Source organism: Chelonoidis abingdonii, chromosome 11, assembly GCF_003597395.2.
Source record: "Chelonoidis abingdonii isolate Lonesome George chromosome 11, CheloAbing_2.0, whole genome shotgun sequence".
NCBI classification, from domain to species: domain Eukaryota; kingdom Metazoa; phylum Chordata; order Testudines; family Testudinidae; genus Chelonoidis; species Chelonoidis abingdonii.
The window spans coordinates 1,563,438-1,580,578 of record NC_133779.1 but is presented as its reverse complement, the minus strand read 5'-3'; the positions used below and the strand labels follow the sequence as shown (position 1 = coordinate 1,580,578).

Here is a 17,141-nt window from a genome sequence, read left to right as displayed (position 1 = left end):
TGTGTGGGGATAGCTAGCTAGCTAGATGATAGATAGAGGGAGTGTGTGTGGATAGATAGATAGATAGATAGATAGATAGATAGATAGATAGATAGATACAGGGGTGTGTAGGGATACATAGATAGATAGATACAGGGGTGTGTAGGGATAGATAGATAGATAGATAGATAGATACAGGGGTGTGTGGGGATGGACAGATAGATAGATACAGGGGTGTGTGGGGATAGATAGATAGATACAGGGGTGTGTAGGGATAGATAGATAGATAGATACAGGGGTGTGTGGGGATAGATAGATAGACAGAGGGAGTGTGTGCGGATAGCTAGATAGTTAGCTAGCTAGCTGGTTAGATAGATAGGGAGATAGATAGATAGATACAGGGGTGTGCGGGGATAGATAGATAGATAGAGACAGGGGTGTGTGGGGATAGATAGATAGATAGATAGATAGATAGATACAGGGTTGTATGGGGATAGATAGATAGATAGATAGGTAGATAGATAGATAGATACAGGGGTGTGTGGGGATAGATAGATAGGTCGGTGGGCTGGGGATGGATACAGACAGACAGACAGACAGATTGGCTCTCAACCCACCCTGTGTTCAGCGGGGTCTTTGCTCTCTCTGCTCCCCAGCTCTACGAGATGTTCTCGGGCACCATGTGCTACCTGCCCGGCCCCCAACGCGCAGCGTTCAAGCAGTTGGCAGGGCTGGAGAAGTTCATCGAGAGGAAGGTGAAGGCGAACCAGGAGACCCTGGACCCCAGCGCCCCTCGGGATTTCATCGACTGCTTCCTGGTCAAAATGCAGCAGGTACCGGCCGTAGCCAGAGGAGACGGTTCAGCTTGGTTGGTGTCAGGCCTGAGAGACCAAACAGCCTGATCGTAAGAGGGGTTCAGCTGTAACGGGGTCAGTTCAGGCCTCAAACCTTCTGGGGCAGAGAAATTGAGCCCCAGAGATAGCGAAGAACAACAGGCTTTGGTGAAAGCACTGGGCTGGAACTCAGGAGATCAGGGCTCTGCCACTGACCCCCCCATGTGGCCTTAGTCGAATCATGGCATTGCGTTGTGCCTCAGTTTCCCCACCTACGCAATGGGGATGGAGAGCCATCCTCCAGGACTTGGAGCAGGGATTGTCCCTCACTCTATCACCCACCCCTACAGGGGCTCTGATTTCAGCTGGGGTCCGTGCAGGTCCCTGCACTAATGGGCGCTGACCTGGCATCTGTGCAGTGCACTGGAGTCCCGGACGGATTCCGCTTCCAGCCACATCCCCAGAGTTCTCACAAGCATCCCTGGCAATTTTTTTTTCTTATTCTGTTAAAGGAAAAGGAAAATCCTTCCTCTGAGTTCTTCCTGAAGAACATTGTTCTGACCACATTCAATGTCTTCTTCGGCGGGACGGAGACGGTCAGCACCACCCTGCGCTACGGCTTCCTCCTCCTGCTGAAATACCCGGAGATCGAAGGTAACTGGAAAGGGGGTGTGACGGGTTGCGTCTGCCATCTGGTGTGCTGAGACTACCACTGAGCCTGTTTTCCCTGCCAGCCTGGGACTCCGGAACCCTGCCTGGCTGAGCCAGACACGCCAGCCTGCTGCAACACAGACCCAGGTCTGAACCACACGCCCCAAAGCAGCAGAATTAACTGAAAACAGCGTAAGAAGTGCTCCTGTCTCCAGCACCCAGACACCCAGCTCCCAACGGGATCCAAACCCCAAATGAATCCATTTTACTCTGTAGAAAGTTCATACAGGGTGAACTCATAAACTGTTTGCTCCCCCAGGTATTAATCACTTACTCTGGGTTAATTAATAAACAAAAGTGATTTTGTGAAGTATAAAAAGTAGGATTCAAGTGGTTCCAAGTAATAACAGACAGAACAAAGTAAGTTACCAGCAAAATAAAACAAAACACGCAAGTCTGAGTCTAATACAGTAGGAAACTGTTTACAGGTAAATCTCCCCTCCGAGATGCTCCAGTCAGCGTCTTTCACAGCCTACCCTCCTCCCAAGCCTGGCCCGATTCTTTCACCGGTACAGCCCGTGTTAGCCCAGCTCAGGCGGTGCCTAGGGGGGTTCTCATGACTGCAGCCTCCGTTGTCCTGCTCCACCCCCCCACATACCTTTGGCCCAAGGCGGGAATCCTTTGTGTCTCTAGGCCCCCCCACCCAATGGAAAAGCCCCAGGTTTAAGATGGATTCCAGCACCAGGTGACATGGTCGCATGTTCTGTGGGACCCCCCCCCCGCCTCCATTCTTCCAGCCTGACTCCCAGGAAGGGTTGCGAGTAAACAGCCATTTACACCCAATTGTCCTGTGGGAGCCATCAGGATTCCAAGCCACCATTAATGGCCCCACTTTGCATAATTACAATGGGCCTCAGGGTTCTATTTCATATTCCTAGTTCCAGATACAAGACGGGTCCGTTCATACAAACAGGCTGCCCACACTTGGGAGATGATGAGCTTTGTAACGATCCCTTACCAGAGACCTTCCGCATGAAACGTGTTCCAGTTACATCCTTCACCCTCATTAGCATAGTTCCATAAAATCATATGGAGTGTGACGTCACGGGGGGGACAAAGGAACCACAAAGGGCCAGATCCTCAGCTGGTGTAAATCAGCAGGGCTCTGTGGAGGGCAGCGGCGGTTCCTCCATTTACACCAGCTCTGGATGGGGCCGGACAGTCACAGCTCGGCAGCGAGTTTGACATGGGAGCAGGGTCCTGTCTGTGTCGCTCCATCGTGATTCAAAGGAAGCCGACCGTCAGGGAACGCTGGGTCAGCCTGGCCAATGTTGCTATTTCAGATTCCAATTCTAGGGGCTGGATTCAGATCTTGGTTCCCCCAGGGCTAATCCAGAGTCACCCTGTAACTGCAGTGGGGGCAGGGCCAGATTCTGATCTCGGTTCCCCCGAGGCTAATCCAGGGCCAGCCCCTGACGGCAGTGGGGGCAGGGCCAGATTCTGATCTCGGTTCCCCCGGGGTCAATCTGGATTCGCACAGGGCCCCCCCTTGAGGTGTGCTGACATCTCTGCAGAAAGGATCCACGAGGAGATCGACCGGGTGATCGGGCGGAATCGTGCCCCGAGCATGGAGGACCGGAGCCAGATGCCCTACACCAACGCCATCATCCACGAGTTTCAGAGGTTCTGTGACGTCATCCCCATGGGCCTGGCACGCCGGGTGACCAGGGACACCCAGTTCCGGGGATACACTATTCCCAAGGTAGGGTCCTGGGGTGTCTATCTCCCGCCCCGCCCCATGGCTGTGCAGGGCTCAGCATTGCCCCAGTGCGGTGCAGCGGGCAGCAGGCTGGTCTGGAGCTCAGGATGCCTGAGTTCTCCACCTGCTTCTGGGAAGTTGTGTGGTCTAGCGGGCTGGGCACCGGACTGGGTCTTATGAGACCTGGTTTCTATTCCCAGGACTGCCAGTGACTCTCCCTCCCACCCTCTGTCTGGGTCCAATTCCTAGCTCTGCCACTGACTCATCATGCGACCTTAGGCATCGTTCTGTGCCTCAGTTTCCCCATCTGTTAAATTAACATAGGTGCTGTTAATGAGCTTTTGTTTATCTATTTAGTCTGGCAGCTCTTTGGGGCAGGGAGTGTCTCTCACCATGTCTGTGCAGTACCTTGCATGACGGGGCCCTGATCTCGGTCGGGGTCTGGGCAGTGCCCAGTGCGACAGGGCCCTGATCTCGGCCAGGGTCTGGGCGGCGCCTGGCACAGGAGGGCCCTGATCTTGGTCTGGGCACCTGGTACTAATCAGATTAGGTCCATCAGCTGGGGATCTGGCCCATTGTGTCCTGTGTTTACTGTTGATTTTCCCAGAGTGTCTGGAGCCCCAGTCACGGACCAGACCCCACCGCGCTCGGTGCTGTACATGCACAGAACACAAAGACACTGCTCCACACAGCTTATAGTCCAAGCATAGGACAACAGCTGTATGCAGGGGCAGCATGGTTCAGTGGTGAGAATGAGTTGTCCTGGGTCCCTTTCCCCACTCCCAGAGAAGCAGAGTGCAATAGCTAGAGCAGAGGCGTTGGGAGACACCAGATATGAACCTTGGATTCTGGCCTCTCCTGGCAGCTCAAATTTTGATATTTGCTTGTACTGCAAATTCCTCCTGTGGCTAGAATGACCCTGAATCGTGTCCCAACATCCGCGCTGTGGGTTATCTGCGTTTAATCACTGCTGCTTGTTGCCTTCTCCTCCCCCAGGGGACGGAGGTGTACCCGATGCTGGGATCCGTGCTATATGACCCCACGCAATTCAGCAGCCCCGACACCTTCGACCCCGGCCATTTCTTGGATGGGAACAGCCAGTTTAAGAAGAGCGATGCCTTCATGCCCTTCTCAATAGGTACGAATCCCTCCGCAGAGCTCGGTTCCCAGCGTCCCAAGCAGCGAGATCCAGGCCTGGCCTGGCCACTAGACCTCACCCTGCGTACAGAGAATTGTGAGGCCAGATCGCCCCTTGGTGTAAATCAGTGTCACTCCAGTGGAGTCAGTGGGGCCAGATCCTCATCCGGTGTAAATCAGTGTCACTCCAGTGGAGTCAGTGGGGCCAGATCCTCATCCGGTGTAAATCAGTGTCACTCCAGTGGAGTCAGTGGGGCCAGATCCTCATCCGGTGTAAATCAGTGTCACTCCAGTGGAGTCAGTGGGGCCAGATCCTCATCCGGTGTAAATCAGTGTCACTCCAGTGGAGTCATTGGGGCCAGATCCTTAGCCGGTGTAAATCAGTGTCGCTCCACTGGAGTCAGTGGGGCCAGATCCTCAGCCAGTGTAAATCAGTGTCACTCCATTGCAGTGAAGGGGGCTGTTCTCACACACTCGGGGGTAGGTGTGCACTGAAGCCCCGTGGGGAATTGGGGCCTTGTGAGCTCTTTGGGGCAGGGACCGTCTCTCCCCGTGGGTCTGTCCAGCGCCTAGCACAGTGGCGCCCTGACCTCAGGTGAGGCCGATGGACACACCTGGGGTAATTACCATCTGTGCCCTCCCATGGGAGTAGCTGGTTCCTTTTCTTTGAACCAGGCTGAGTCGTATGCCCCTCGCTCCAGTGAATGCCAGGCTCCTGGTGGCACGAATGGGCGGGTTCCTGCTCAGGGCACCGTGGGGAATATGGCCTAGGAGGAGACAGGGGACATTACCTCTGAATGCAGCATTGCTGAGCCCGGGGCTGGGACACTGCGGCCGGTTCCAGTGTCCAGGCTTCACACAAGGTGCTGACAAATGAAAGGGTTCGGAGAAGAGCAACAGGCTGCAGTGGTCTGGGAAAGCCACCGTACAGAGACTCCAGGAGCTCAGGGGAGAGGAGGTTAAGGGGCGATTTAATCCTGGTCTCTCAGCACCGGCTGGGGGAGGAGGGTTCTGACAGCCACGGGGTCCCTAATCCAGCAAAGGCCGAACGGGAGCCAAAGACCGAAAGCTGCAGCTTGGTGGTAAATCCCAACTAGAAATAAAGGGCCAGTTTTTAACACTGAGCGGAATTAGCCCCTGGATCAGCTTCCCAAGGGCAGGAGGGCATCTCCGTCACTTGGCGCTGCAGAGCCAGGCTGGCTGCCTTTCTGGAAGAGACGCTTTAGTTGAACACAGATTATTGGTCTCAGTCACGGAAGTAACTACGGGAAATTCTCCTGCACCTGCTCTGCTGGGGTCAGGCTAGATGATCGCAGTGATCCCTTCGGACTGTAATATCTACCTCCTGAGCATGTTATTTCTCCATCCTTCGGGTCCTCGCAGTCCGTCCCGGGTCAGGATCACTGAACAGATCAGAGGGACTTTTCTCCCCTGTTGTTCGCTCAGCTGAAGGGCTCAGAGCGTCCAGCTGCTTTCACAAAGTCAGTGACAGTCTTGAGCTCAAAGATCTGCCTCATTAACCCCTCCCAGCACAGCTGCCCACTCTACAGATCTTCAAATGAACAGACCCCAATTTCCCCAGCAATCCCCACTGCTCCAGACTGGGGCAGAGTTTGGACAAGGGGTGAGACCCACTCCCAGTCTCACCTGCCCCTGGCACCCTGCTCCGGCCAGGCCATGACGCCTCCTTTGTCCTCTCTCCTAGGGAAAAGGTATTGTTTCGGGGAGATGCTGGCTGTCATGGAGCTCTTCCTCTTCCTCACCAGCATCCTGCAGAACTTCCGCTTCCACTCCCCCGTGGAGCCCAAAGACATCGACATCTCCCCGAAACTGGTCGGGTTCGCCACCCTGCCCCGCAGCTATGAGATCTGCCTGGTCCCGCGCTAGCAGCCCCACGGATCAGACAGGATTTCTGGGGGCAGCCTTGGGGAGGGGGAAACACAAAGGAACTAGACCTTAATTAGGTGGAGAAGTGGCATTGTCAGTAAGAGGAGCTGACGGGGGGATCTGGCTGTGTGAAAGTGCCGCGTAGGGCTGGCTGATCGCTTGTATTTCCCCACTGCCAGGGAATCCCGGCTCCCCGACACCTTTACATCCCCCCCTCCCGTCCTTGGCCCTGGCTACTCCAAAATCTATTTCCTGATGGGCCAGTCCCTGGCTAGGCCCGTAGCTAGCCCGTGAGCCAGAGCAGCGCAGTGCTTTGGGATCCCACGGAAGAACCGCTTGCTGCTCGCACTAGGATCCAGCGCTCTGCTCTCCTGCTGGAGTCAGGGGGTGCAAACCGCACCTGACCGGGAGATACTGAATAAGCAGCAGAGCCCTGACTGCGCACAGAGAAATCGGTCACATTTCGATCTGGAAATGTTCCAGAAATCAGCCTCGGTGTGGAGCCATGCTCATGAGACCCGAAGAGGCAGCAGCCTAGGGCAGGCGAGTTATCGGAACCGGGCGGCTCCGACCTCACGGCTACAGGGCCAGTGTCACGGTTTCAGTCACTGCGCCGCTCTGAGATGCTGTTCAGTTACCTCCTGCGCTAACACCCCTGGAAGCTGGCTTAGCTGCCGCCCTTCAATTAGCTAATAAACTGGAGTGGGTCAGACCCCACTCATCTGCGGAGCAGTGACTGGTGATTGCCAAGCAGCCTCTCCCCGGACCAGGGGGGCAGAGAGTGGGTGACAATGGCTGACACAGCCAGAAGTAAATTCTTACTGCTCTGGGGCCAGGGAAGGACATGCTGCTCGGAGGAGAGACTCTGCATTGCCCCCCGTAGCGAGAGTGCAGCGCAGGCATCGCTCTTCGGGGCAGGGACAGGCTCTCACACAGCACCTGTACCGCGCCCGGCACAACAGGGCCCTGATACCGGTTGCGGGGGGTCACTTTCACCAGTGCAGAGGGGACAGTAAAGTGCTACAGAGGGGTCCGGCTTTGCGCTCTCCTTGCCCCTGCTGTACGAGATGCTGAGTGCGGGGGGAAGATCAGTTCCTTTCAATCTGAACGTGAATTTTTTTCATCAGAATGAAAAACCACGAAAAACCCCACCCAAAATGGAAAAACAAACTTAATGAAAAGGCAAAACATGCGTTGGGAAGGATCAAAAGCTGCTTTGTCGGGGGGGGGGGGGAGCGGGGAGGAATCAAGATTTTTTTCAGACCAAACTATTTGACCCAAGTTCATAGACAGTTTGGCTGCCCCCAACTATGCATTTCTGGGGCAAAGTCACTATTCACTGGAAAACCATCCCCCAGCATTAGAGCCGCCCCCGGGCACAGAGTAAGGGGGGATCAGCCCCATGGATCCTTGGACGGGTGCCTCAGCCCCGCTCCATGGACATGTTAGCAAAGGGCAGTGAACGTTCCCAGAATCAGCTCCCAGGGGCAGGCCACTATCTCCCCATATGTTGGCAGCAGCCACCCTGGCCTTTGGCCAGCCTGCACAGAGAGCTGGTGCGAGCCAAACAAGCAGTGAAGACCCAGAAAATCATGAGGATTTGTGATGCCGAAATCATGCGCTTTTCACATGGCCCTGGGCCAGGGGTTTTCAACCTTTTGCCATTTGCAGACCCCCGAAAAATTTCAGCTGGAGGTTTGGATCTCGTTAAATCTCAGGCACAGTTTGCGGACCCCCAGGGGGCTGCGGCCCACAGATTGAAAACCTTTGAAGTAGGGCAAAAGGTCAGATGCTCCTGCTGCCGCATCACCACAAAACCCCCTAAAGGCCATGGCCTCATTCATGTTTACCCCTCCCTGCAGCTGCAGCTCCTCTTTGTGGGTCTTTGTGTTAGTTAGAGCAACCTCAGGGCTAACCTACTCATGCCCTGCCCTGTGGGCCCTGGGGAGCACAAAATAGTCACAGAGCCCTGTGCTCTGGCCACGCCCCTGAGCTGGCCCCTGGGCCAAGGGTTGGGAGCAGACCCCTCACAACAGCTCCTACATGCAGAGGGAAGTCTCGGGGGCTGTTTCCTCCAGATCAAGCCCCCTTTACACTGGCCCTGAGGGGCCCCAGGGTGACAGAATCAGGCCCATTGGCTCAGACTGTGACCTGAATTACCATGTAGGAGCAATTCCAACCCAGGAAGAAAGTGGAAATTTCATAAGAGAATCCAGTTAGACTGGGAGCTCTTTGGGGCAGGGACTGTCTCTGGGTCTGGGCAGCGCCTGGCACGTCAGGGCTCTGATCTCAGTTGGGGTCTGGGCAGAGCCAGGTGTGAAGGGGCCCAGATCTCGGATGGGGTCTGGTTAGCGCCAGGTGTGATGGGGCTCTGATATCGGCTGGGGTCTGGGCAGCACCCAGCGGGACGTGGCCCTGACCTCGGTTGGGGTCTGGGTAGCGCCAGGCGCAACGGGGCCCTAATCTCAATCTAGGGAATGACCCAAGGGCCATTGCCTTTCTTATCTGTGTGCTTTCATCAATCATTAACCCTCATCCCATGTGGCCCCATCAGCAGGTGATCATAAGGGCAGAATTCACCCAGTGCTGTGGGGTCAGCTCTGGGGGCAGCTTTTAAAGTCCATGCCGAAGGCTGACGTGGGGCCTGAGCAGGTCACAAGCCTTAGGCACCAATTCAGGAATGCGTTTAAGCATGTGCTTGAGCCCATCGCTACTCAGGCCAGCTCAGGAGCACACAGGATCAAAGAATCGTGGGACAGGCAGGGAACCCGAGAGGTCGCCCAGGCCTGTCCCCTCCACACACAGCTGGGCTCACTGTTATCTAGCCCGTCCCTGAGAGGTGTTTGTCCAAACTGCTCTTCGAAATCCCCAGTGACGGAGATTCTACAACCTCCCTGGGCGATTTATCCCAGTGCTTCACCACCCTGATGGTCAGGAAGTTTTTCCTAATGTCCAACTGTGACGAACTGGGAATGTTCTTAATGTTTTCTCTGAATACTGTGTTGGTGCCTCCGTGTCCCCTAGGCTGTTCTTAAGTATCTGGCAGAGCAAAGGGCCAGCGCCCCTAAATACCTGGCACTCTGTCTCCTAGCAACTGATGGCCTGGGCCCCCCCTCTGCAAAGGTGCCAGCTGAAGGTGTTGGAGACAAAGGGATCAGGTGACCCCGGGAAAGAAGCTGAGCAGAGAGGAGGGGCTGGAGGGGGTGGTTAGTCTGGAGCTGGCTGGGGACGAGGAGTGAAGTGCAGACATGGGGGTCTGGCTCACTGCCCCCTCCCCCAAATGGACCTGGCTGAGGGGTCCAGTTCGCAGTACCTACAAGCTCTGTTTTAGACCCTGTTCCTGTCATCGAATAAACCTCTGTGTTACTGGCTGGCTGAGAGTCACGTCTGACTGCAAAGTGGGGGTGCAGGACCTTGTGGCTTCCCCAGGACCCCGCCTGGGTGGGCTCGCTGTGGGGGAGGGGCAGAGGATGCTGAATGCTCCAAGGAGAGACCCAGGAGGTGAAGCTGTGTGAGCTTCTTTCCCTGAACAAGTCTGCTCCAAGGGAGAGGAGGCTCCCCAAAGTCCTGTCTGGCTTGGTGGGGAGCAGTTCCAGAGCATCGCCCGGTGACTCTGTGACACCAACTGACACCGCCCTGGCTGCAGTTTAAGCCCATTGCTTCTTGTCCTGTCCTTGGAGGTTAATGAGAACAATTTACCTCCCTCCGCCTTGTAACAACCCTTTGTGTTCACATCTCATTGGGGGTCAGTTCAGCGCTCTGAAAGAGGGGGATTTCCCAGATCGTGCTTTTGGAGAAAATTCCAGGCAACGGATCTGAAGGCCCTGTCGGCACCTGGCTCCCCAAAGAACCTCTGGTAAGCCCAGGAGGTGAGCAATACGGGTGAGCCATTGTTCCCATCTCACAGCAATGGAGGGATGAAAGATGGGTGTGAATGGGGGTAGATAGATGGCTCTGTATGGGGACAGATGGATGGATGATGGGTTTGAATGGGAATGGGTGGATGGATGATGGCTTTGTATGGGGATGGAAGGATAGAATGGATAGATGGCTGATGGATGTGAATGGGGGTAGATAGATGGCTCTGTATGGGGACAGATGGATGGATGATGGGTTTGAATGGGAATGGGTGGATGGATGATGGCTTTGTATGGGGATGGAAGGATAGAATGGATAGATGGCTGATGGATGTGAATGGGGGTAGATAGATGGCTCTGAATGGAAACGGATGGATGGATGGATGGATGATGGGTGTGAATGGGAGTAGATAGATGGTTCTTTATGGGAACAGATGGATGGATGATGGCTCTGGATGGGGATGGAAGGGTGATGGCTCTGGATGGGTGATGGGTGATGGCTCTGGATGGGGATGGATGGGTGATGGCTCTGGATGGGGATGGATGGGTGATGGCTTTGGATGGGGATGGATGGTGATGGATGATGGCTCTGGATGGGGATGGATGGGGATGGGTGATGGCTCTGGATGGGGACAGAAGGCTAACACAGACGGATGGATGGATGATGGGTTTGAATAGGGTTAGATAGATGGCTCTGTATGGGAACGGATGGATGGATGGATGATGGCTCTGTATGGGGATGGATGGATGATGGCTCTGGATGGGGATGGATGGGTGATGGCTCTGGATGGGGATGGATGGGTGATGGATCTGTATGGGGATGGAAGGCTAACAAGGACAGATGGATGGAAGATGGGTTTCAATGGGGTTAGACAGATGGCTCTGTATGGGAACTGATGGATGATGGCTCTGTATGGGGATGGATGAGTGATGGGTGATGGCTCTGTATGGGGATGGATGGGTGATGGCTCTGGATGGGTGATGGGTGATGGCTCTGGATGGGGTTGGATGGGTGATGGTTCTGGATGGGGATGGAAGGCTAGCACTGACGGATGGATTCTGAGGCGCGATCAGATATGTTTATGGCTCAGGTCTGGGGCGCCTATCTGAGTGCACTGCAGGTCTGGGTTTGGATTCAATGCAATCAAATCCCCCCACATCGCTCTGGTCAGCCATCCCCTGCGTGCAGGCGATGCCCCTGCTCTCTGCCTCACCCTGTACCAGCCCCGGTGCTCGTGTCTCTGCAGCTGAGTGCGGCATATGGGCTGGCGTTCCTGGTGTCTGTCGGCTCCAACTGGTGGCACCGTCCAGCCGCGGTGGGGTCACTGCGGCACTAATCCATGGCTGGGCTGAGTGCACCGGCAGCGGGGCTTCCCGCCAGCTGGCAAGGGCCATGCAGGACTCAGTACAACTCCAGCCGGTGCAGATCCCGGGTCCGGATCAGCCTTGCTCCATTGGGATGGTACCAATAGCCACTCGCCGAGGGTCTGCCTCAGCGACGTCCGTAGAGCCATGCGCACCAGCTCGGGGATCTGGCCCCACTCACGGCTATGGAGCTCTGGCTGCTTGACACCAGCGGAGGGTCTGGATCCATTGACCCCAGCGGCGCAGTGGCTGAAACAGTTACCGTAGCAAGACCCACAGGGGTCTATTGACCCTGCCGTGGGCAAAGAGACCCGAGTGCGAGTGATGCTCTATGGGCTTTGCTCCTAGTCATTCCTAACGAGATCATTTCTAGTGACTGTTAATTGCTAACACTCTATTCAGTGCCCACTGTGGGTAGTAAAGCTTTACATTCACTTAGTCCTAATTATAACCTGCTACTGTTAATTGCTGATTCATTCTATTATTGGCATTCATGCTCAATAAATAACACTTGCTACTAATTGCTAACTATTAATAACTGGGTCTATTAAGTGCTAATTACTAATTAATACTTAATTGCTAAGAATTAATTATTGCTTTTTAACAATCTATAATTATTCCTTTCCCATGTGCTTAATTAGCAGGGTATGGATTTATTAATTGTGAATACATGCAAATTGCTAATTGTTTATTGATTTTCAACTGTCAGTAATTACTCATGGCTCACATGCCTACAAGGTGCTTTGTCTGTAATTAGCATTAATTGTTAATGAACACTTGCTAATTGCAGCTCGCTATTTGCTAATCATTGTGGTTCATTTTCATCAGTCTTTATGCTTACTCACAGCTGATCTCCCGAGCGGCCCAGCTGCGCCTTGCTCGCTAAGTACGTAATGGTGTCATGGCGCTTACTTGGCCCCAGGCAATCACTCCATCTCCGCTCCGCTGCCTCGCCAGCAGGTTCTGCACCTTGACTCCAAGGAGTTTAAACCCCCAGATAAATTTAACCCCAAGTGTTTCCTGGACAAAAACTGCACCTTCAAAGAGAACAGGGCCTTCGTGCTGTTTTCTGCGGGTAGGATGCAGACCCCATCCCAGATCAGGCACCATCATGCAGGGCACTGCCCAGACCCTGACCAAGATCGGGGCCCCATCGGGCCGGGCGCTGCCCAGACCCCAGCCGAGATCAGGGCTCCGTTGCGCTGGGAGCCACCCAGACCCTGGCCAAGATCAGGGACCCTTCGCGCCGGGAGCCGCTACCGAGATCAGGGCCCTTTTACCAGTGAAGGAGCCTTACACAGTAATATCCCAAATCTCTATTTATTGATTAACAATCACCAAAGCAGGAGGCACCCGCTGCACATACACTGCTCACCCCTCCCAAGAGGGCAGACAAACTTTTCCAGGTGACCAGTCACGATCAGATCATCTGGGGACTCCAGCTTCTGCCTAATGTCCTTGGCAGGGGATTGAGGTCTGGCAGCTCTGAGCTTGGGCTGGGGCCTGGCGTTGGTTCCAAAGAATTTCCTTTTGGACCCCAGTTTAAATTGCTAAACGTGAGTCCTGCTTTGCTAGACCTTCGCTAACGTTTTACTAAAATGTTTCAAGCGAATTCTGCATCCAATCCTAACAGATGGCAAAACAATTCTTCACTCGACCCCAGCCCACCCCCTTAGCGGATCGAAACTTTCCAAAACGAGACAGGAACAACCTCCCAAACTGAGTTATACAACAGAGAGCAACAATCACAGAACCAGCCAGAAACCACACAGAGAAACTGGAGGGCAGTGGGGACCGTGAAGGCAGAACAAGCCAGATTTCACAATCCCAATGGTTCCTTGCCAGACAGATGCTCTCAGCCAAAGTTTTCTGTAAACATCTTAAGATCGATGTCTTTAGCTGGTAGTGGTGGACACTGCCAGGCCAGGGGTCTTCTCCATGGCCCCAGATTACACTGGGTTGATGCAATTTAGATGGGATGTGAGGATGTGACTTTCTGCTTCTTAGCTCATGGCTGCTGCTCTCCTCACATGGCTGCTGCTGCTTACTGTGGACAAAGACTTCAGACCTAACATTCTGGCCGTGTTACAAAGGGGGAAACTGAGGAAGCAGGCAATGACATGCCCAAGGTGACGCAGCAGGTCACTGGCCAAGCTGAGGATAGAACCCAGGAGTCCTGGTTCCTAGCCCTGAGCTGTAAATACTAGACCCAGAACCCAGGAATCCCAACTCCTGCTCTAACTGCTAGACAATTCTCCCTTCCATAGATAGAACCCAGGAGTCCTGACTCCCAGCTTCCCTCCCCTTGCTCTAACACACTAGATTCTGCTGCCCTCCAAGAGCCAGGAATAGAACCCAGGAGTCCTGGCTCCCAGCACCTCCACTCTAACCACTAGACCCCACTCCCCTCCCCGAGCCGGGGATGGAACCCAGGAGTCCTGACACCCAGGCCAGGCTAGGTTGACTGGAGCACAGTGTACAACTAAAATCTGTTTTACACGGAATGTCTGGGGGAGGCCAGAAAAACCCCTTCAGAGGTGAATCTGAGACATAACAGTCCCAACAGGCCGAGGGCAGCTCTGGGGACCCCTTGCCAGCGTTTACGGTTGCCAGGCACCTGGTTTTTTACTGGAATGCCTGGTCAAAAAGGGATCCTGGCAGCTCCAGTCAGCACCATTGAGTTGTCTTTTAAAAGTCTGGTCGGCAGCGCAGTGGGGCTAAGGCAGGCTTCCTACCTGCCCTGGCCTGCGCTGCTGCCGGAAGTGGCCGGCATGTCCGGCTCCTAGGCATAGGGGTGGCCAAGGGACTCTGCATACTGCCCCCGCCCCAAGCGCCAGCTCCGCAGCTCCCATTGGCCAGGAACTGTGGCCAATGTGAGCTGCAGGAACAGCGCTTCCGGATGGGAGAAGCACACAGAGCCGCCAGGCCACCCCTAAGCCTAGGAGCCGGACATGCCGGCCACTTCTGGGATCCACCTGAGGTAAGCACAACCCGCACCTGAACCTGCTCCTGCACCCCAAACCCCTCACTTCTGTCCCCACCCCAGAGCCTGCACCCCCAGCCAGAGCCCACACCCCCTCCTCCACCCCAATCCCCCCAGCCCAGTGAAAAGGAGCGAGTGAGCGAGTGGGGGAGAGCGAGCAATGGAGGGATGGGGGATGGAGTGAACAGGGGGCGGGGCCTCAGAGAAGGGGCGGGGCAGGAACATTTGGTGTTTTGCAATCGGAGAGTTGGCAACTCTATCACCATCAGCGCTGGCGGAGGCAGAGCTGGTAGCGCGGCGGCACCTTCCCTAAGTTGCTGACTTCGGGGGCCAGGCTGAGCTGCTGGGGGTCGACGGGCGAGCTGAGGGTGAAGTGCTGCAGGATGGTGGTGAAGAAGAGGAAGAGCTCCATGCGGGCCAGGCCCTCGCCCAGGCACACCCGCTTCCCTGGGCAATAACACGTCATTAGCACTGACCGGCGGGGCCCTGCAATCACGGTACAATCTCTGCAGCCCTGGCTCTCACTGGGGGTTTTCCCCATAACCCCTCCCAGCTGGGCGGGTGCCAAGTGCCACCGGGGCTGGTAACCCACCCACTTTGCAGTGTGAAAGCAGGCTTGGGCCATCCAGTTCCCGTCTTCCTCCAGCACCTGCCCTGCCACATGCGCCAGAGCCAGGCCAGTTCTCCCACTGGTCACGGGACAGAATCCGTGCGGCTCCGCCCCCTGCAGCATTAACCCAGGGGAGCTGCCCCCCGGGGTCCTAGCAACACACAGCGGTCAGCCCAGCACCAGCGAGGACACAGGTGCCCGTCAGCCAGGCACACGGAACGACAGACTCTGTGAGGGCAGAGCCACAGATCAACCCGGGGCCAGGTGCTGCCAGCCGGTGAGTCCTTACTACAAAGACAATCACTGAGCTCGTTAAGGCTAACGGGCTGTACTGAGTGCAAGGAGCAATCACTCCTCTCTTCTGGAGGAAGGGCAGCTATAAACCATGGAGCTCCAAAAGGCGTCGCAGGGTCAACGCTAACCCCTCACCCCTTGTCTACATTGACGAAACGGCTAGTGCAGAATAGGTCCCCATGGGGATGGCTGCCTCAGGTCAGTTTCCTTGGGTAGACAAGCCCTGCAAGGAAAGCTGGGAATGGACCTCTAGGAGGAAGCAGAGAGAGAGAGAGAGCGCTTTTTGGGCACAGAGCCTGCTGGAGGGGCAGACAGGGATATTTCTGAGCCAGGAAACCGCCTGCTGCTGTTCGTTTCTCCAGAGTGCACAGAAACAGGACTTTGTGGGTATTGTCTGTCCACTGACAACAGACTTGGCTTCAATTTCTCCTCCCCATGGAAACCAGCCGGGGGTTGGCTAAACAGCCTAGTAACATGAAGGCTGTGGGGGCCGGGTGAGGGGAGAATCTGATCGCTCTGTATAAATTCATCAGGGCCGGGGAAAGCCAGAAACAAATGGGGATGAACGGGCCAGGAATCAACAGCAGAGGCTAGAAATGAGCAGAAAGTTTCTACCCCCAGAGGCGGGAGCCTTGTGGTTCCCCTCTGGCCCAACGTTCCCACAGGGCTCTGGGGATCGACATTAGGTGAGAAGTTGCCAGCAGAAACAGCAAAAACTGATCACGGCCGAGCTGGAATTTTCACAAGTCCCCAAATAACCTGAGAGCAACAGCCCCACCCTTAGCCACCCCGGCCACCTCCCAGCACGTCCCCACCGTCAGGGCCCCTGGGCTTCCCAAGCAGGAACGGGAGGGAAAGCCCTGGCCCCGTTTTACAGCCATGCAAATGGAGGAGATGGGCCAGAGCCCAGCGCTCCTCGAGGACCAGACACCTAGAGGGACACACCTGCGGAGAAGGGCAGGAAGGCATTCTGTTTCCTGAAGCTGCCGTTCTCATTTAGAAACCGCTCGGGGGCGAAAGTTTCAGGATCTTTATGTTCTTCTGGGTCAAAATGCACTGTGCTCAGGAGGGGGTAGACATACGTCCCCTGGGAAAGCAGCGAAAACCAGAATGAGCTGCTGGGACTCTGCCAGAGGAAGTGTTTTCCGATCTCAGCTCCCCCGGGGCAATCCGCAATCACCCGGTGAATGCAATGGGCGGCTGGGCTGGATTCTGATGTCAGCCTCCCGGGGGTCAATCCAGTGCAATGGGGGGTCAGGCCCAATTCTGATCTCAGCCTCCCAGGGGTCAATCCAGTGCAATAGGCGGGGCTGGATTCTGATCTCAGCCTCCAGGGGTCAATCCAGTGCAATGGGGGAGGGGGCAGGCTGGATTCTGATCTCAGCCTCCCAGGGGTCAATCCAGAGTCACCACCAATTGCAGTGGGCTGGGTTGGGTTCAGATCACAGCTCTCCCCGGGCAATCACTGCTTTAGCCGTGCCCAGCCCCTTTCCTGGGTGGCCTCACCTGGGGGATGAGGTACCCCCGGAACCGGGTGTCTCTGGTCACGGTGTGCGGGAGGCTCATTGGCAGGATGTCGCTGAATCGCTGGATCTCGTGCAGCGTGGCGTCCGTGTACGGCATCCTGCCCCGGTCCTCTGCGGTGGGCGCTCGGTCCCTCCCGATCACCACGTCAATTTCCTGATGGATTTTCTCTTGGGGGGGCGGGAGAGAGGGGAATTAGCCTCACAGAGGGGGCAAAGCTCAACGCTTGGCGGGGGCTTCGGGCGGGGCCATTACTGAACTA

General features: G+C 55.5%; 2 protein-coding genes across 2 annotated transcripts in view; one reads left to right on the top strand and one right to left on the bottom strand.

The window, feature by feature from the left end:
• The window catches only part of LOC116833878 (cytochrome P450 2A13-like), an 11,209-nt gene extending 4,615 nt beyond the window's left edge, over nucleotides 1–6,594 (top strand). Inside the window, exons 5-9 of the mRNA XM_032795653.2 lie at nucleotides 636–812; nucleotides 1,325–1,466; nucleotides 3,038–3,225; nucleotides 4,219–4,360; nucleotides 6,065–6,594. Coding sequence (XP_032651544.2) covers nucleotides 636–812; nucleotides 1,325–1,466; nucleotides 3,038–3,225; nucleotides 4,219–4,360; nucleotides 6,065–6,246 — 831 coding nt within the window. The 3' untranslated portion in view covers nucleotides 6,247–6,594. The remainder of the gene's footprint in view (nucleotides 1–635; nucleotides 813–1,324; nucleotides 1,467–3,037; nucleotides 3,226–4,218; nucleotides 4,361–6,064) is intronic.
• Nucleotides 6,595–14,666: 8,072 nt separating this feature from the next.
• LOC116833877 (uncharacterized) overlaps nucleotides 14,667–17,141 on the bottom strand; it is a 41,301-nt gene continuing 38,826 nt past the window's right edge. Inside the window, 3 exon segments of the mRNA XM_032795650.2 lie at nucleotides 14,667–14,898; nucleotides 16,301–16,442; nucleotides 16,862–17,049. Coding sequence (XP_032651541.2) covers nucleotides 14,717–14,898; nucleotides 16,301–16,442; nucleotides 16,862–17,049 — 512 coding nt within the window. The 3' untranslated portion in view covers nucleotides 14,667–14,716.